This window comes from Microcaecilia unicolor, chromosome 8 (genome assembly GCF_901765095.1).
Source record: "Microcaecilia unicolor chromosome 8, aMicUni1.1, whole genome shotgun sequence".
Taxonomy (NCBI): domain Eukaryota; kingdom Metazoa; phylum Chordata; class Amphibia; order Gymnophiona; family Siphonopidae; genus Microcaecilia; species Microcaecilia unicolor.
In genome coordinates, this window is record NC_044038.1 from 159,558,586 (window position 1) to 159,579,842 (window position 21,257).

The window sequence follows — 21,257 nt, forward strand, 5'->3', positions numbered from 1 at the left end:
TCTAGCGCTTCCCACAGCTCAAGCACTCCTTAGTGACTTACTGCCAAGTCTCTGAATTTTAGTCCTTTGTTTTCTTTTGTGTACTGCTGATTTTGTGTGTCTGATCGGGAACATTTCCAGATGTGCTTTGCAAGGTCAGAGAGCCTGGATGCTAAAAAGTGAAAGGAGCTCAAAACTGCTCTTCTCTACCTGTTTGCTGTGCTACTCATATATAAAAGATTCTGTCTTGAGCAGTGGCGGGTCTGGGCCCCCCAAATTTCCTCTGGGCCCCTGGAGTTGCTGGTGGGGGTCCCCAACCCCCGCCAGCTGAAGCCTTGTCCAGCACCGGTCTCTGGTGTTGCCTGCCCTGCCCTGTCTTCCCCTTAAGTCCGGCATGCTCCTTTTAGTGAAACTAAGCATGCTCAATTTCACTAAAAGGAGTGTGCAGGATGTGAGGGGAAGAGACAGCAGGACAGGCAATGTGGGTGGCGCTGGAAACCTGCACTGACAAGGCTTCAGCTGGCATGGGTTGGGGATCCCCGCCAGCCAAGGTATTTTCTGTGGCAGTGGATGGGGAGCAGCAGGGTGGCGATGGGGCAGCAAACCAAAATGTGCCCCTCCACCTCAGGTCCCCTCCCACTGTGAGGTCTGGCTACGCCCCTGGTCTTGAGTAAAACTATACCTGAGGGTTTGATTTTACAAGTTCCCAAGCCCCGTCTCCACCTTCAGATCTATTTTTTGATTTTTGTTCTCTTCAGTCTTTTACCTCATGGAAAGAAAAGTGTATTTGTATCTGAAGACACAGGCTGAAACCAGAAAGTTTCAAACAATATTTTTTATTGAAAGTTACAGAAGGTGACTGATTAAAACTCATCAGAAGTGCAGATGCTAATCTGTGCTTGCCATGGCATTTACTATCTTTAGAGTGCAATCTAGTGATGAATTGGTTTGTAAAAATAAGACCCCAAGTGCGCATGTCCCTGCTGTGATCATCCAGGATTGGTTGCCCTGAGCAACAGGTAGGGTGGGTAATACATTGTATTTATCCATTTGATTTAGCAGGGTCATTGCTGAAGGTCACATGCCTACTGTATGTTGGTCTCTAGACTGTTTAAACTTGAACCTTACATAAGTACATAAGTAGTGCCATACTGGGAAAGACCAAAGGTCCATCTAGCCCAGCATCCTGTCACCGACAGTGGCCAATCCAGGTCAAGGGCACCTGGCACGCTCCCCAAACGTAAAAACATTCCAGACAAGTTATACCTAAAAATGCGGAATTTTTCCAAGTCCATTTAATAGCGGTCTATGGACTTGTCCTTTAGGAATCTATCTAACCCCTTTTTAAACTCCGTCAAGCTAACCGCCCGTACCACGTTCTCCGGCAACGAATTCCAGAGTCTAATTACACGTTGGATTTATTGGGATTCCAGGCTTCTTGTGCTACGATAGGTCTTTAACTGTACTTTAGAAACATATTTTACTATTTCCATTTAAGCAGAGTTTATCTTGTTGGGCAGACTGGATGGACTGTACAGGTCTTTATCTGCCATCATTTACTATATTACTATGTTACAGTGGCTGCAGCTTGTCTCTAGACTTTATATTCTGGGATAGTTCTGTACTATCATTTATTAATTTCATATACTGCCTACCTCCCAAGCAAATTGAAACGGTTTACATTTAATAAAATTCAAGGAATAAAAAAAGGAATGCCACTGATAAAATAGTAGTTATGGGTGTTATGTTTACCTTTCAAATTCTTAGCAGATATAGCAGGGCTGAACAGATGTTCTCAGGGTGCGTTAGATCACTCTCTGGTTATAACAGTAAGTTGTTCGGCCTAACGATAGTTGACAATGATCGTGCTATGGGGTTAACCACCGTTTAAAAATATGCTTTTTCCGCTCAATTAAAGATGCTTCAAATGTGCTACCTTCAGATATTACTTTTATTAACTGCTCTTTTCTGCCATTATGCTAGTTTTGTTGTTCGAAGGTGGGAATAGGAAGAAAGGTTTGTATACACAGCAATAGCAAATAAAGGTTGCGTTTATACCTTGCGTTTGGTGTGTAAAGTTCTGTTGCTTTAACTAGATGTTAGAAAAGTCATTTGGCTACAGAATCATCCTCTCTTCCTTTGTATAATGTCTAATATATATCTGTTTTAATGTCCATGGCAAAGGTTGGAGACTGGTGCATAGTGAGATCTCTTCCTGGCTACTTCTTAGGGGAGTCGGGGATGCTTTCACTGAGGGGGGTGAGGTTCAGTAGCAGCAGATGCCTCTCGTAGGCTTTGGTTTGCTTGAACACGGTATCTGTGGCATGCAGGTGGTCTAGGAGTCCCAGGACCCCATAACATTGGTTAAACCTGGAATGCAAACAGACAATACCATTTTCAGAAATCAAAATACTTTTATTTTTGAAAGAATTGAGTCTGATAAGATTCCTAATGCTGCTTTTGGGTTTCTAGCTCCCATTGGCAATAGAATTTACTGGGGCTATGGTATACTGAATCAGATCTTTACTTGCAATGTTGTGGGCATTTTCTCTCTTTAATTCTTTCTTCTTCTTCAGCCCAGCCACAGGCTTAAGGCTGCTTGGGAACATGGTGTAATGTGCATTTGTAGTCGGGTCTCTGGATATTGCTGTTCTGTAATGTCATAAATTCCCTGTCCCTGTGATGCTGAACCCTTTATTCACAGCAGACTCAGCCCAGGGCCAAAAGCTGAATGGGGACTCTCATGTAATGCCATTTATTAACTTGCATTCTCTTTAAGAGTGTGTCTAAATTGGAACAGAAATCTGTAGCCCTGGTATGGTTAGTATTGCAGTAGTCTGTAACTCCTTAAAGGACCAATTCTCTGCCCTCTTTTATGTGGAAGGGCTCAGAATGCCTAAAGGGCCAGCTACAGCTGCTTACATTCCTGCAAGAGGGCTTTTGCCAAGGGTCAAAAGAGAGAAAAATTATTTTATTTTTAAATAGGGTCCTAATATTTAATGCAGTGAGCTGGAATCCTGGGGAACTGGGCTCCCTTCCCACTGCAGCTCCTTGTCACTCTGGGCAAGTCCCTTAAAGCACTATTGTCTCAGGTACAAAAAACACTTTAGACTGTGAGCCCACTTGGCACAGAGAAAATACCTGTATATAATGTGTACAGCACTGGGTATGTCTAGTATTACTGTAGCAATACCTAGTAAGTCATACTCACAGGAGAAAAGGTTTTGGTTTGAAGATGGGACAAGGTACCAACTTGAGGGTCCTTTTACTAAGGTGTGCTGAAAAATGGCTTGCGGTAGTGTAGGCACAGCTTTTGGGTGCACGCAGAATCATTTTTCTGCGCACCTTTAAAAAAAAAGTCTTTTAAAACTTTTTGCCAAAAATGGACATGCGGCAAAATCAGCAATTGACCTAGCGGTAAAGTTTCACGTGATAACCAGGTTTTAATGACCTATGCGTGCCAAATGCCACTTGGCACGTGTCTATTACACGCGGCCAAAAATAAATTATTTTTCGGCCGCACGTATTGGACGTACACCAAAAATGAAATTAACGCAAGAGCTATGCAGTAGCGGGGCAGTAACTCCATTTTGGTATGCGCTGGACGTGTGTAGAACCTTATGCGGCTTTGTAAAAGGGCCCCTTGGTCTGGTGAAACCCATTAATACCCAAATCTCAACAAGTGATTTACACAGCCGAGACCCATGAGTACTCCCCCTATGGGGTATTTCTTTTAAACAGAGCTCTTTACTTTTCAGCTAGTGTATAGACCTTTTACTCCTGCTTTATGTTGTAACAGCAAAATAATATAACCAAAACTATGGAGTAGCTGTTCCTTGTGACAGTGGGAAGGAATCTTATCTCTTAAGTTTCTCAAATGTTTCAGATGGAGAAGTTGAGAGAGAGAAGACGGTGGGAAGACAATTGTCAAAGACAACAAGAATAAAATTAGACTTTACTTGAGGTGGTGGAAGTCATGGAACTCCGGTGATGGTAGGAAAGGCAGGTGGTAGCCACAGTGTGAGATAGTCGTCGAAAGGATGGTGAGGCAGAACCACAACATGATCGTAGCCACGTGAGAGCCCATTATTATTGGACCTACCATTACAGGCAGCATATTGGAAAACTAACAAAGAGAAATTTTAAATAAGTACATTTTTATCTTCAGTCACTTTAATACAGTGACGGAAGGATGGACATGTTGCTTAAGTACATGAGCTGTTTCACCTTTAAAAAACTGGCAATGTCACATAGAGATAAACTACCCCTGAGTTTTCTTTTGCGTTTTAAAATGTTTGAATTAATCAAGTAATACCTGTCATCATTGCCTACATGATGGATTATAACTGTGGTGTAGGAATCTCTGTCTTTCCCCACTAATGGGTAATGTTAGCGGGATGGAAAAGCTTTGAGGCTGCAAGGAAGTTCCCACACTACCTCCAGTAACTGTCAGGCTTTCTCCTTCTTGGTTGCAGCTGTTCATGTGATAAATTCCTCTGTCACTCAAAATTCATTTTTCCTTATTAAAACAGCTTCAAAATTGAGTGAATTTGATTTTTACCAACTTTGTTTCCAGGATGACAGAGGTAAGTCTGGTTTTAAATATTGCTAGAAAATATTGGGAAAGTAACCAATAAAGCCCATATAAAAACCTTCCCTGTAACAAATGATGATTTTGGCTGGGGGGTGGGGGGGCTACACCAGTGGACCTGTAAGCAATGGGATATGATCAACCAATTACCTTGGCAATTTCATGAAAGCTCCTCTTTCATTATCAGTTCTCTCTGAATAAAGTGTAACGTAATTAGTGATGTGATGCACTTAAACTAATCCGCCATACCAAAATTTCAAATGGATGCAACTTGACCACTCAATGTTGCTCTAGTGAATGCTGCTTCTTCAGCCAGTGCTTACAGCAATAATCTTGCTATCTCAGCTGTTGAAATGGTAGTCTATAGGAAAGCAAAGTCACTTAGCTAGACCTGCTTACAATGTGAGATTGTTCTCTGCCTTGAGCTTGATGGTTAAGCAGATTATAAATGCCAGTTTTATATTTAAATTTAAAAACTCTATCATGGCGACTGTCAGAGGGTCCAGATCTCTGCAGGTAGCCACTATTCACCTTTCTCCGTTAAGACAATTGACCATTTAACTCTAGTTTTCTTTTAACCTTGGAAGTACAAATCTTCCACTTATTCTTATGTTAGCTCAATACTAAGAACTGCAACTCAAGCCAACTCCAGAAACAAAGTGATAAGATGACCAATTAAATTTTGACTTCCAGCATGATGTTAGATTTCTCAGTAATAGGCTTGATATAACCTGCATAGTGGCTGCTGAAATATAGCAAGTCCAGAAGTAGTTAATTCATCCATGAACAGATGACTAGATGCATGACGTACATTTAGGATTCATAAGAAAAGAGTAGATGTGCCAGGCTGGGTCAGCCCAGCGGTCCATCAAACCCAAGATCCTCCATATCCTCAACAGTATCCAGTAGAGAATGGCACAGGGACAAAATTCACCTATCCTCACTAAAATGTAGGCCATACCCAACTGTAGCTGCTAAGCTCTATTCTATCCCCAGAGAAGTCGAAGGTATTACTTCCTCGTAGCCTTCCATTTCCTCCCAACCCCAACAGCCTCCTATGGTTATTTTTTTTTTTTTTTTGGGGGGGGGGGGGGGGGGGGGAAGTATTCACTATTCAACCAATGAGTGTTCCAAGCTTCAGTCTGGTGTTCCAGCTGCCTCTACAGGCAACCTAAGCCTCATTCTGGCACTCTAGTTGCCTTGCTTAGTGTATTTCAAGCCTCATTCTGGCATCACTAGATTCTGTCTATACTCCTATGCGAATACAGTGGTAATTTACATTTCTTCCCAACCCCCAACAGCTTCCTATGGTTTTTTTTTTTTTTTTGGGGGGGGGGGTATTTACTATTCAACCAATGAGTGTTCCAAGCCTCAGTCTGGTGTGCCAGCTACCTCTACAGGCAACCTAAACCTCATTCTGGTACTCCAGTTGCCTTGCTTAGTGTATTTCAAGCCTCATTCTGGCATCACTAGAGATTCTGACTATACTCCTGTGGGAACGCAGTGGTAACTTCCATTCCCATGGGACTCCCAAAGCAACTTATTCCAAACCCACAGGTTCTGCAGGATTCTTGTTTTCCCCATTCCCATGCAGCTCTCAAGTAGCCAGTACATTTTACTAGAAGAGATCATTCCATATTGCTCATTCCCAGAACTAAGAGGGGGTGATCCAAGTTTATCTGGCTAATAATTATGTATCTATCCTACCTGCTTTGACCATATCTTCTGGCAACATTTTCCCCAGCTTAACAAACATTGATTTCTTTGAAATGTGCTTACTAGTTTAATGAATTATCCTCTTAACCAGTTAATAGGAAAGAAATCCACTGCTCTCTTTACTAACAGTGTACCCTTATGTTGCATAAAATGGTCCTTGCAGCGAATTTTAGTTAGTGGTGCAAGCATGTGCTGTTAATAAATGGCCCCATCAAGCTGGAGGTTCTGAATGCTAATGCAAGATGAGGCAACTATTATTTTTTGCTGTATGTTAATGCACTTCACTAGGTTAAATTTTACCAGATATTAGAGGCCCAATTCCCCATTCCTGAATAGTCATCTGGAATTCCTTACGTGTCTGTTTACTTTTGAACTCCTTTTCATTAACTGTATGTCATCTCTAGATCTCACCTCACTGCTACTTTTTTCCAAATTATTAATAACAGTATAGGTTTCTGGGTCCCTCTGTTATTTATTGGCCCTTGTATCCCACGTTATCCAAAAACAGTTTCAGTTCAAGTGATCATTCGGTACTCTTCTTTCACCCATTCCCACCTCTACAGTCGGACACTGTCCTTTCTTGTGAAAGATAGTCATGGTTCTAATAAAAGAGGAACTTGCTTATTCTAGAAATTTGAAAATTCTATCTACAGCTCTACCCAAACACAAGACAGGCTGCTGATATCATCAAGCAAACGCAAGAAAAAAATATGTAGATCATACAGATAAAAACATACAGTTCTTTTATTAACAAATTGCCACAAAAAACCTGATGTGGCCATGTTTTGCTCAATCCTGGGTAAACAATGACAGAAGTAAAGAAAACAAATGCTTCCTATTAACTTCTTATTTATTTATGAATGAATGACATTTATATCCCGCATTAGCCTGAGTAGAACTCAGGTTCAATGTGGCTTACATAACAATTAGAAAAGCATATTTGCTCACTGCTCTGCTATATACCAGTGTATTTACCACTAGAAGACAGCATTTGTTTTCTCAACCTCTGATTACCCTCGATGAAGTCCAGGATTGAACAAAACATGGCCACTCTTGGGTTTCTGTTGCAATTTGTTAATAAAAGGACTTAATATAGAGAGAGCACACAGAGTTAAAAATATATTGGTCTTACATCTGGTGTATTTGAACCTGCTTTTATGGGCTCCTCTCTTCTTTCTCCAGCTAAATGTATGTCTATGATGGAACTTGGTGCACACTTCTTGTCTGTGTGAGGGAAGTTGTCAGTTGGTCCATTTCCCTGGTTCCATTCAGTATAATTTGTATCCCCCCCCCCCACATAACAAAAATCTGACAAATTCCCAGTGGACTCTAAAGGTTTAAATATAGATCCCAGGCGAGAGACCATCCTTTCTCCATGCCATACTTACCATGTGTTCCAATGGGTGGGCATACATCGACACAACACCAACTGGAGCTGTCCACTCATGATGCTTCTTATGGATGTGCTTATAGAGTTTAGGGTGATGGAAAAGTCTGCATGATAGAACAGGAAAGTCAAGTTTATCCTTTTTTTTATGGCTTAGTGCTTCCCAACCCCATCCTTGAGACACACTAAACTAGCCAAGTTTTCAGGAAACCCACAATGAATAGGCATGAGAAGTTCACATGCACTCTCTCCACTGTATACAAATCTATTTCATGCCTATTGATTGTGGATATCCTGAAAACCTGACTGGCTGGGTCTCTCCTGTGGATTGGGTTGAGAGTGCCTGTTATGCAGAAAGAAAACAATCTTATTGTACTATACTGGTTCTTGACTGTGCCCTCAGGGGCATAATTAGGTAGGCAGGTTTTCAGGTTCCACAAGGAATATATATAAGTAATTTGCATACACTGCCTTTTTTTCTATTCAAATCTATCTCATGCAGATTCCTTGTGGCTGACTTGAAAAACCGTCTGGCTGGGGGTGACAGGAGACCTGGATTAAGAACCACTGCTGAACTGGAATAGACTGGATTCTGCAGCAGTAGGCTCTGCCACGATTACCTATTGCTTATCTATGTACTAGACAATTGTCCAGAATACAGTATAAACAATAAAGCTTCAATCAAAACAAATCCAAACCATAACAATTCAACTCGCATGTGTAACTTCTACAATTTGACATGTCGAGTGCATTCGACATGGTAAACCACAATATACTACTGAGACTTTTATACTATTTCGGAATCGGTGGAAACATACTCAACTGGATCAAAAGTTTTCTAACTACCAGAACATACCATGTGAAATCAAACTCAAACATATCACCACCTTGGAAAGCAGACTGTGGAGTACCTCAAGGATCACCACTATCACCAATATTTTTCAACATAATGATGATCCCACTAGCCAAGTCATTATCAAAGCAAGGCCTTAACCCATTCATCTACGCAGACGATGTCACAATTTACATTCCCTTCAGACATGATCTAACAGAAATCAACAACGAAATCAAACTTGGCTTGAATATCACGGATTCATGGGCAAACTCCTTTCAATTGAAACTGAATACTGAAAAAACACATTGCCTCATCCTCTCATCTCAACACAATACATACAACCCACAACCTTAATCACTCCAGAACACACCATCCCTATTTCAAACAGCCTGAAAATACTTGGCGTGACAATCAACCGCAACCTCACTCTTGAGAGCCAAGTGAACTCCACAATAAAGAAAATATTCCACTTAATGTGGAAACTTAAACGCATAAAACCTTTCTTCCCAAGGGAAATATTTTGAGTGGAGGAGTGGCCTAGTGGTTAGGGTGGTGGACTTTGGTCCTGGGGAACTGAGGAACTGTCTTTCCATGTTAAATTGTACAGCGCTGCGTAACCCTAGTAGCGCTTAGAAATGTTAAGTAGTAGTAGTAGTAGTAGTAATTCCTACTTCAGGCACAGGCAGCTCCTTGTGACTCTGGGCAAGTCATTTAATCCTCCATTGCCCCATGTAAGCCGCATTGAGCCTGCCACGAGTGGGAAAGCGCGGGGTACACATGTAACAAAAAAAAAAACCTAATACAATCAATGGTACTAAATCACGCAGATTATTGCAACGGAATTTACGCTGGGTGCAAAGAACAACTCACAAAGAAACTCCAGACCGCTCAGAATACAGCAGCCAGACTAATATTTGGCAAATCACGATTCGACAGTGCCAAGCCCCTCCGAGAAAAACTGCATTGGCTGCAAATCAAAGAACGTATTACTTTCAAAATCTGCACCCTAGTCCACAAAATTATCTACGGCCAAGTCCCAGGATATATGACAGAACTTATAGACCTACCACTCAGAAACACAACCAGATCATCTCGAACATATCTAAACCTCCACTACCCAAACTGCAAAGGACTTAAATACAAAGCAAACTATGCATCCAACTTCTCCTATATAAGCACACAATTATAGAACGGACTGCCAAAAGTTGTGAAGACAACCTGTGACCACCTAAACTTCAGGAAATCATTAAAAACCTACCTGTTCAAAAAGGAATGCCCCGCCGACCCAACATAAATGCCTGCACTCTGCAACACAACATAACCAAAGCTTGTAATGGACACTACCTAATCTTTCCTCTCCTTGATCCCCATTGTAATTGAAACACATGTTCCTTATTCAACCACAATACCACCTGTATTTGTTTCATTACTGGACTTGGCGAACACCTCTACGGTACTATGTAAGCCACATTGAGCCTGCAAATAGGTGGGAAAATGTGGGATACAAATGTAATAAATAAATAAAAATGTTTTGGACATTTATCTTGAACTAGCCAGTTCCAGGCTGGACATAGCTTTCTTAGATTATTAGCACACAAGGGAACTATAGTTCCCACATTAGAGGCAGAAGGAACATGTGTGCTCCAAAGTCTTACGGTGGTATTAGAAAAAACTTCTGGAATCTTTCATCTACTACGGATCTACAGAAAGAATGGGTTTTGAAGGGAAACTTGGGAGCTGTTTGAGTCACTCATTCATAATTGTGGTGCTGGAAGCTATTGACCAAAACAGATGTGGAGGGGCATTTTCGATGTGATGTCTGTCCAAGTTTGGAAAGAAGGCCATTTTCAAAAACGAAAAATGTCTATTTTTTTTTTTCAAAAAATACCGTTTTGAACAAAGGTTTTGTGATGTGGACATTTTGTTTTGGTCTATTTTTGGAAAAAAAAAAAAAGTCCAAGTGCAAAATGCACAAAATCAAGCCATTGCGATGTAGGAGGCTCCAGCATTTTTACTAGGCTGGTCCCCCTGACATCCCAGGAGAGAACTAGGGCACCCTAGGGGGCATTGCAGTGCACTTCATAACATGCTCCCAGGTACAAATCTCTACATTGCTCCCTTAACTTGTCTGCTGAGCCCCCCAAAAAACCCACTACCTCCAACTGTACACCACTACTATAGCCCTTATGAGTGAAGGGGGCACCTATATGTGGGTACAGTGGGTTTCTGGTGAGTTTTGGAGGGCGTACAGTTTCATCCACAAGTGTAGGGGGAGGTATGAGTCTGAGTCCACCTATCTGCAATGCACTGCACCCACCACCATATTGCTCCAGGGACCTGCATGCTGTTCTAATGGACCTGAGTATAACATCTGAGGCTAGCAAGTAATGTTTTTCATCACATTTTTGGGGTGTGGGAGGGAGTTGTGACCACTGGGGGAATAAGGGGAGGTCATCCTTGATTCCCTCCAGTGGTCATCTGGGTATTTAGGGCACCTTTTTCTGCCTTATTCATTATAAAAACAAGTCTAGTTCAAAACGTCTACTTTTAGTCCTGGACAATGTTGTTTTGTTCCATTATGGCTGAAAAAAGTCTAAGTCTTAGGAACGCCCAAGTCCCGTCCTGAACATGCCCCTGACACACCCCTTTTGAGATTTACCTGCTTATTTTCGAAAGAGAAGGGCGCCCATCTTCAGACACAAATCAGGAGTTGGGCGCCCTTCTCTCAGGTGCGGCCAAATCGGCATAATCGAAAGCCGATTTTGGCCACCCTCAACTGCAGTCCGTCGCAGGAGCTGCCAAAGTTTAATGGAGCATGTCGGAACCATAGCGAAGGTGGAACGGGGGTGTGGTTAACACATGGGCGTCCTCGGCCGATAATCTAAAAAAGGCCAGCCCTGATGAGCATTTGGTGGACTTTACTTGGTCCATTTATTTTCAGGACCAAGCCTCATAAAGATGCCCAAACTGACCAGATGACCACTGGAGGGAATCGGGAATGACCTCCCCGTACTCCCCCAGTGGTCACCAACCCCCTACCACCCAAAAAAAAAATTAAATACATTTTTTTGCCAGCCTCTATGCCAGCCTGAAATGTCATACCCAGCTCAGGTCCCTGGAGCAGTTTTAGTGGGTACTGCAGTGCACTTCAGGTGGGCAGACCCAGGCCCCCCCCCCCCACCTGTTACACTTGTGGTGGTAAATGGGAGCCCTCCAAAACCCACCCGAAACCCACTGTACCCACATGTAGGTGCCCCCCTTCACCTATAAGGGCTATGGTAGTGGTGTACAGTTGTGGGGAATGGGTTTTGGGGGGATTTGGGGGGCTCAGCACTCAAGGGAAGGGAGCTATGTACCTGGGAACAATTAATGAAGTCCACTGCAGTGCCCCCTAGGGTGCCCGGTTGGTGTCCTGGCATGTGAGGGGGACCAGTGCACTACAAATGCTGGCTCATCCCACGACCAAATGGCTTGTGTAAGAAATATAAAGTGGAGTTGAAAAGTTCACAGCAGCAGGAAGTGCTGACAGTGATTAATGCAACCTCCCCCATGTTTTGAGAGTGAAAGAATGTGCTGAAGTATGGGCAAGACGCCTGACTGTCTGTAAGAGAAGAAAATGGAGCAATAATGGGAAACAGATGTAGCATATGTTCTGCGTTAAATTAAGGATTTATGGTATGGTATAGCTTGCATACAGCCTGCACGTAATGTCAAGAGAAGATTATTCATAAAACAGTATATAAGGAGGGTAGAACAAAGAGGTAGTAAGCATTTTGATTTGCCTTAAGCATTCTAACTTGTATATTGCTTATACAATGCTTCCTGAATAAGCCCATTGATGCTATTCAGTAAATTCTGAACTAAGAATAAACTTTTTATATTAAATATGAAATTCGTCTAGCCTTTCCTTCAAAGTGGCGAGCCAGCCAGGAGCAGAAGATTTATGCCGCACACGGAAAAGAGAAGGCGAGACGAATGACAAATTAAGTGTTTGTTGTTAACGAAGTTTTTTACAGGATTTTGAGAGCAAGCGTTGTTTAAGCCTTATTTCTGTGCACCACGGAAGTGGGAGTGATCAACCTACTGAAGTGGACATACAGGCGACGACTCCTGAGCTTGCTAAAGAGAAATAAGAAGACGCGTGAGTAAGCTTACATTGTGGACTTATTAGTAGTATATTTGTTTAGCTTTGTAGTTTTCTTTTTTGTATATTTTCTTTGTTTAGGTGCATTAGTATATTTTTGTAGGTTGTGGCTCTATAGGAGAAATTTTAATAGTCAGAATAAAATGGAAGGGAAAGGGGTAGATAAGAAAGAAAAGCCTCCTGTATATGCTTTGTATTTAGATTTAGATAGTTCAAAAAAATGCACCCCTTTGCAGCATGTCATAGAATTATTCCCGTTAGAAAAAAAACAGATTGAAAAAATACATGAGAAATGGGTCAAATATGATGCAAACTGGTCTCAGTATGGATCGTTTGATCGTCCAAAATTATTATCTCTCCTGAAATATATACAAGAGAATAAGAAAAAGAAGAAAAGTTTAGAGAAGCATCTTACAATTTGGAATTTATTTTCTGTAGCAGCAGATCTTTTTCATGCTGATGTAGATAGGATACAAAAAGAGGCAGAAATGTATAAAAGAAATAATCCCCCGTCGTATGAAGCTAGCAGGGACACGTTGTGCCCCCTAATGGCGACTGATAAAATGAAGGAATCAAAGCCAAAGCGCTCTGTGCCATGCGCCGGGTATTCGGCTCTTGATGACCCCCCCAGTGATTCAGAAAGTGAAAAGGGAGGGGATAATGAGGACAGTGATGTGGGGACTAGGGAACAAAAAAGGAGGAAAAACGGGTGAGACAGAAAGAAAAAGGAAAATCTAGTGCAGAATCAGGCACTTACCCTGATTTGAAAACCCTAATTACATCAGAACAATATGACCTGGCAACTCAATTTGAAATTGAGGGACGGCTTCGGCTATGTACTGAGCCACCCCCTGAACCTTCCCTTAAAAGGGATCCTCAGACACCCACGTCTAAAATCAGGGAAACACCACCCAAATTGACACCCAGACCGTCAAAGGCAATTTTTAGGGAAACCCATGTAGCTGCAGAACTTGTGAGATTGGATAAAACTAAATATGGGGAAGAATGGTGGGGAGTTACTAAGAACCTGTTGGAAGTTAAAAACCTCCTTTTCCCCTGTGATAAGGGAGGACCTACCTCACATGAGGACGTACAGAATTTGACAAAAGTAATAAATAAATATTGCCCCAAGGCGGGAAGCCTGGACTTTATTAAAGCAGGGCTGGAGTACTGGGACAATTGGTTTTACAAAATAAAACAGGTTGAAGAAGAGGTGGAAGAGGAATATAAACAGGAGATTTGCAGCGCTTTAGATAGTAGTGCTTTACACATACCAGTTATGACGCGCTTAGATGCAGCTGGCAATCGAGTACGCCATTAGAAACCATACACCCCCGTAGATGTTACAACTTTAGTTGCAAAAATTCCCAGTATAGTGAAAGGAGCTCGTATGTGGTTAGATGGGATAGAACAGGCAACTGCAGGGACTCAATTGACTATTGGAGATTTTAAAGCCCTGTGTGCAGCGTCAGGTATTAGTATATCTCAACTGGCAGTGCAGTGTGGATATCAGCGCCTGCCATCACATACAGTGGATGGGGATGTATACGCAGGGAATAGTAAGGCTGCTCTTTCTGCAGCTTTGCATGTGATGTATCCAACCCCAATTGATTTTTCAGCCATAACGGCAAATAAATGGGACCCTAAAACTGATTTTTCGGCGCATTTGACAAAATGTATAAATTTGTATAAGGCTCAAACAGGGCAAGATGCAGATGTGGACCATAATGTAGCAGTATTTTTACACCTATTCATGTCCACACTGCCTGATAATATGCGTAAGAATTTAGACGCTGTCATTGCCCTGTCCTCAAAGCCGTGGCCAGAAATAAGAGAGACATTGATGCATTTTAGTAATGTGCATCGTAAACTGATAGAGACCCCACAGAAAGAACAGGCCAAATTAACTTCTAAGTTAATGACTATGCAGTTAAAAGATTTGGAAAGCAAGGAACAGGATAGAAATAAAAAACAAGAAACAATGGTAATGCCCTCTGCCTCACCTCCACAGGTCATTTACTATGTACAACCGGGATATAGCCGGCCGTACCAACCAAGGGGACGAGGCATGGTTAGAGGAAGGGGTAGAGGTCGAGGGATGCAAGGATCAGGACCATCACCTAATAGAAGGACGCATGTACAATGTTGGGGCTGTAATCAATTTGGTCACTATGCTTCAGAATGTTATCAGAATGCAGGAATGCCCCAAGTACAAATGCAGACGCAGCAAGGATTGATGCCCCAAGTAGTAGGGATACCTGCGAGTGCACCGCAGACTGCAATACAGCAGCCAGCGACGCAATCACAGGGACCAGGAGCGGCAGTACAGAGACTGGGCACTGTAAATGCCTTTCCAACTTGGCAGAATATTCCAGACCAATGCTATTGACTGGAAGCAGACCAGTGTCAGGAAGAGGGAATGATTTTCAGGTTAGACACAAGGGAGCCCTTTATTACATTGATAATTGGAAAATATGGAACTCCTGTGAGATTTTTGATAGATACAGGGGCGAGTACCTCTGTGTTATGTGCAAAACCACAGGGAGTTAAGCTTTCAAATCAGTATAGAACAACAGTGGGATTTATGGGGATAGAACAAAGAAAAAGGCTAACAGAACCGACTCTGGTGCGCTTGGAATGCCAACCGCACGGTTCAAGGGAGGCTGTGGTACCCTTCTTAGTGGCACCTGATTGCCCAGTAAATTTGTGTGGTAGAGACTTGTTGTCTCAATTAGGACTGTGTTTAGATTTTGGAAATAAAGAAATACCAAGTTTGCTCACTATGGTCCAACAGTTGAATAATGAAAATAAAGTAAGGATTATGGAAGAATTACCACAACATATTTGGAGTACAAGTGAGTCACCATATGGACTAGCCGTAAATGCAAAACCCCATAAGATAGAATTAATAGAAGGGGCACAGGGGCCGAAGCAAGACCCTTACCCCATACGACCTAAATTAGTATCTAAAACCCTGGAACACATTGGTAAATTATTGAAATGTGGTATTATTGAACCTTCAGTATCCCCGTACAATACCCCATTGTTTCCGGTTCCAAAAGGGGAAAACAATGTAAGGATAGTACATGATTTAAGAGAGCTAAATGAGGTTACAAAAAATCAATTTCCGATTTGTGCAAATCCTGCTACACTTTTGCACACTCAAAATATATATGCATATAACACTGTTATTGACTTGTCTAATGCATTCTTTTCAATACCTCTTCATCCAGAGTCTAGGGATTTAACGTCATTTATAGTACAGAATGAGGCATACAGGTGGACTAGGATGCCGCAAGGCTTTACTGATAGTCCATCGGTATTCTCAAAACAACTAATGATGGATTTAAAGGATTTCAGGAGTCACTTGCCTGACACGGTGTCATTGTTTGTCTATGTAGATGATATTCTACTGTCTGCTGAGACTGAAGCAGAATGCCTAGAATGGACTAGAAAATTATTTTTGTTATTAGGAGAGTTAGGATATAAATGTAACAAGGAGAAATGTGTTGTAGCTCAGTCTACTGTCACCTTTTTAGGACAAAATATTTCAGCAGAACATAAGGTCATTATACCGGAAGTTATATCTATTTTAAATGAGACTCCGGTACCGCAAACAGTTACCCAGTTACGTGCTGTTTTGGGAATGTTAAATTACTGCAGACAATGGATACCAAATTATACACAAAAAGTAATGAGACTTTATAAACATTTGAAACTGCCCGCAGCCACACCAAAGAATACTCTAATTGTGTTGGAAGAGCAGGATAAGATAGTACTGGCTAAGATTGTGAGGGATTTGTTATCCCCAGGACCCTTAGCAGTAATAGATATACAATTACCTGTGCATTTGTGGGTAAAAGACATGGGAAACAGTTGGGCAGCTATGATTAATCAAAATAATGAAGTAAATACACCAGTAGCTTTTTTATCAGGCTCTTTTAATCATGTGGAAAAGGGAATGAAAGAAATACCAAAGTTATTGACAGCTATTGTGGCAGCAGTAGGCAAATGGAGAGCACAAATGCCTTTTGTTCCTATTGTAATACATACCAACCACACGATTAAAACGCTGTTGAGCCCTAGCCAAACAGCATTGACAGCCACTAGATTTGGAAAATATCAAGCAGTACTTTTAGGACAAGATATAAGAATAATACCATTAACTAAAGAACAGAGAAATAAGATAGATCTGCTTTTTCCTGTCGATCAAGAGGGTGAGATCGATACTATAGAAATCCCTACATTTCACTGTCTTACTTTTGAACCCTTGTCTGATGGGTTGATATGGTTTACAGATGGAGCTTGTGAAAGGACTGTTGCAGGCTTTGCCTGCGTGCAGGTGGATGAGAATCTAAGAAAGATAATGCAAGTACAATATAAAACCCCTCCTGACCATACTGCACAGCATGCTGAACTTTTGGCCGTTATTACGGCCTTACAACACACTGATATGACTCAAAATGTCACTATATATACTGATAGTGGTTACGTTGCAAGTTCACTACAGTATCATATATTAAAATGGCAGCGTAGGGGGATGATAACCAGTGCAGGTAAAAATCTACAACATTACACATATTGGAAATTGCTGTTTGAAATTTTGGCAAGAAGGGAACGTGAAGGTAGAAAAACTGCAGTTGTGTGGACCCCGGCCCACACTGAAAGGCCAACCTTTGAGGCACAAGGTAATGCAATGGCTGATACAGCAGCAACGGAGGTGGTTAAGCAAAGTGAAAAGATTTTGTATAATACTAGACAGACACAGGAAGGGCCACTTACGAATGTAGATAAGATTGAAATGTGGCAGCCAGAGGGACAGGAAAGTGAAAAATGGTTGAAGAAAGGATGTATGAAATTGGGAAGTGAATGGTTTAATGAGGAAGAAGGATTACCTTGCATGCCAATGAGCCAGGCGATTAAGGTATTAACTGGGTGGCATGCAACCATGCATTGGAATAAGGAAACAATGAAACAACAATTTGAGCAAAGATTTTGGACTTTGAAAATTGATAACTTGATTCAACAGGTTGTGCAAAATTGCATGGTATGTAATATTAACATACCTAAAAGAGGTCCTAAAATATCGCCTGGGACACTTCCAATACCAGAAGGCCCAGCAAAAGAATGGTACATTGATTTCACTGATATGATTGTTCCAGTGCAGGGAAAAAGGTATTTGTTAGTTTGGGTGGATGCTTTCTCAAGGTGGATAGAAGCATTTCCATGTAAAAGGGAGACAGCACATGAGGTGGTACAATGCCTGGTAACTCACATTATGCCAAGACATGGGTGTCCGTCTAGAATAATTTCTGATAACGGGACACATTTCAATAACAGTGTTTTGAAAGAAATGGAAACGATTATGGGTTTAACACACAGGAAAGTATCAGTGTATCGCCCCACCTCCAATGGTTTGGTGGAGCGCTACAATGGTATTTTAAAAACAAAATTGAGAGTCTTACTAAAATCTCTCAATAAAGAAATGGTGGGAAAATTATATACATGGCTTGATGTATTGCCATTAGCATTAATCACAATAAGGGCCCAACCTAATGGGCGTACTAAATTGTCCCCATTCCAAATTCAGACAGGACGTCATTTCTTCCCGATGCAGACAGCAAGTACTGATAATACAACTCAGTACTGGCAAAAATTACAACCAATGCTAAATTTGACCAGTGACATGATTCGTACCAATGTGTCACATCAGGTAGGGAATAATGATGTTTGTGCTTTTAAAGTAGGTGATCTAGTACTACGAAAGAACTTTACACATAAAACATGGAAGGATCCTGTGTATGTAGGGCCTTTTGCTATCACGGCCCTTACTCAGACCGCTGCCCGTCTGGAAGGTCATACTTCTTGGATACATTTATCAGATATTCGAATATTGAAATGGACAAAGAATAAACAAACATCATGTCCCTAAACATGATGGTATTGGGATGTTGTTGTTTGTTAATGGACAATGAACACATATGAGAATAGACTTGTTACAGCGGCCAAGATGTTGAATTTGACTGATTGTATCATATGTGCCCACCGACTGACATCATCCTTGTCTTTGCCAGCTATGATATATGGGACTACAATGATAAAGTTGGGTGGGCACCGTTATCCCAATAATACCTGTGTAAGGGATGATGGAAACCTTCATTGGACAAATGAGACTATTTATAAGCAAGCCTTGCTTACGGACGACATCATTTTGGTGTCTGATTAATAGTATGACAACTGGAAACATTCCCCTGATAAAGTGCAATTACACGCACAATGTTATAACAGGTAATTGGTCTATAGGAGGAAATACAGTGATTGTAAAAGTCACAGCCAAAGAAAAGTGTGGCAACAAAACAAGCTGTAATAAGACTTTAACTCAATGGTATGTAGCAACTGATGCAATGAATGTTAATACCTTGGAATATGCTTTTAATTTGTGTAATTTTTAATGCAACATCAGCTAATGAAAAGTAAGAATGAATGACAGTGTATTCCCCTTTGATGAAGCTCACTGTCCTATAAATTATATACCTCAAGAGATATAAATTTTGTACCCTAGTACAATTGAATCTGTTTAATGCTGTGTAACATGTATTAGCATGTTTGCAAAGATGTGCCAGGATGCTTTTAAAATGACAATGGTAATTGAAATCAAGAATGAACAAAACTTTAATATGTCAGAAGAAAATACTGAAAGACGTATGATAAAGATGATGGAAAGACAGAGCTTGCAGGCATAGCATACCACAAATAATGAGGGGGTGGATTAGAAGAGGTGTGTATATGAATGTCCTATTTTCTAATCTCGCAGACAAAAGGAAGCCAGTACCAGACCCAAAAGAATACTTGCACGCACATAAGAAAGTGTGAGACCTGACAGGTCAGATCTCACAAGGGAGGATTGTAAGAAATATAAAGTGGAGTTGAAAAGTTCACAGCAGCAGGAAGTGCTGACAGTGATTAATGCAACCTCCCCCATGTTTTGAGAGTGAAAGAATGTGCTGAAGTATGGGCAAGACGCCTGACTGTCTGTAAGAGAAGAAAATGGAGCAATAATGGGAAACAGATGTAGCATATGTTCTGCGTTAAATTAAGGATTTATGGTATGGTATAGCTTGCATACAGCCTGCACGTAATGTCAAGAGAAGATTATTCATAAAACAGTATATAAGGAGGGTAGAACAAAGAGGTAGTAAGCATTTTGATTTGCCTTAAGCATTCTAACTTGTATATTGCTTATACAATGCTTCCTGAATAAGCCCATTGATGCTATTCAGTAAATTCTGAACTAAGAATAAACTTTTTATATTAAATATGAAATTCGTCTAGCCTTTCCTTCACTTGGATTTGGCCGGATTTGAGATGGCCGGCCTCGGTTTCCATTATCGGCGAAAACCGAGGTCAGCCATCTCTAAGTCTCTGGCGATCTCAACATTTAGGTCGACCATCTCTAAGGTTGACCTAAATGTTGAGATTTGGCCGGCTCTGACCGTATTGTCGAAACGAAAGATGGCCACCCATCTTGTTCGATAATACGGTTGGCTCCTCCCCTTCCCGGGGCCGTCCCCATAGATGGGCGCCCCCATTCGATTATGCCCCTCTTAGATGCACTTCTGATGGATTTCATAGAAAAACGTGTACAAATAGGTTTCGAAAATACTGATTTGGACGTTTTTGGAGAAAAACGGCTAAATGCTGCTTTCTGCTACTTTTAGACGTTTTTCTGTTTTGAAAATGACCCCTCTCTGAACCTCTAATCCCTGGCTGTACAAGAAGCATAAAGATCAACCACCAGAGAACTAATGGATACCTGTCTACTTTACCTTAAGCTCTTGCCTAGCACAATGACTAGGCCTTGCTGCAAATGCTGAATGCTGATGTTACACAATGAACGACTCTATTTCTGGGTAAGATAGGCATGAAAAGAAAAGGAACATGGTTTGAGGGTGTACATTGTGAATGATTAGGGTCAGGTCACAGAGGACAAGATCATTTTTCAGGCAGGATCTATGAGGAATGAACTCACCGGTGTGAATAGTAAAAAAGTATTTCCTCAATCAAGACAAAGATGAACAGCTCCAGCAAGACCCAGTGGAATGTGGGTAATTCAGGGCTGCAAGGATTACCCCGCCACAGCATAATGTAGTGCATAACTATAATCATTGGGAATGAGATGAACAACTGATTAAGCAGTACAGTCTGGGTAGCTTGAAGGAGCTTCACTGAATCCACCTAGAAAGAACACAGAAGGGACTTATACCATACGCCATCAAGGTAAATCAAAATTTTGCTTTTGTTTTTTTTTAAATAATTTATAGAAGTCTTTATTAATTATTTGAGAGACATAACAGAAAAACAACAAGCCACAAACGGCTACTTAAACGAGTACAATACAACAAAGAAGGAACGCAGCCTCCAGTACCCAGAACATTCTCAAACCTAAGACAATAAGTGTACATGTACTTCTAAGATTTCTGACACGTTTTTGTAATTACATACCCCCCTCCCCTCCAAAAAAAACCCCAAGACACCTCCCCCTCCTCTCCCCTCCACAAACCCAAGCTTTCAGCAGGATCAGTGTTTCAAGAAAGAATCCCAAATA

General features: G+C 41.3%; 1 protein-coding gene across 4 annotated transcripts in view; it reads right to left on the reverse strand.

Annotated features, from left to right (window-relative positions):
• Nucleotides 1-1,914: 1,914 nt before the first annotated feature.
• LOC115475423 (fatty acid hydroxylase domain-containing protein 2-like) overlaps nucleotides 1,915-21,257 on the reverse strand; it is a 180,939-nt gene continuing 161,596 nt past the window's right edge. For all 4 annotated transcript variants that reach the window (XM_030211131.1, XM_030211132.1, XM_030211130.1 and 1 more), the window contains 4 exons: nucleotides 20,682-20,887; nucleotides 7,675-7,780; nucleotides 3,939-4,105; nucleotides 1,915-2,349 (listed from right to left, as the gene is read on the reverse strand). In XM_030211131.1, the coding sequence (XP_030066991.1) occupies nucleotides 2,199-2,349; nucleotides 3,939-4,105; nucleotides 7,675-7,780; nucleotides 20,682-20,887 (630 nt within the window). In that variant the 3' untranslated portion in view covers nucleotides 1,915-2,198. The remainder of the gene's footprint in view (nucleotides 2,350-3,938; nucleotides 4,106-7,674; nucleotides 7,781-20,681; nucleotides 20,888-21,257) is intronic.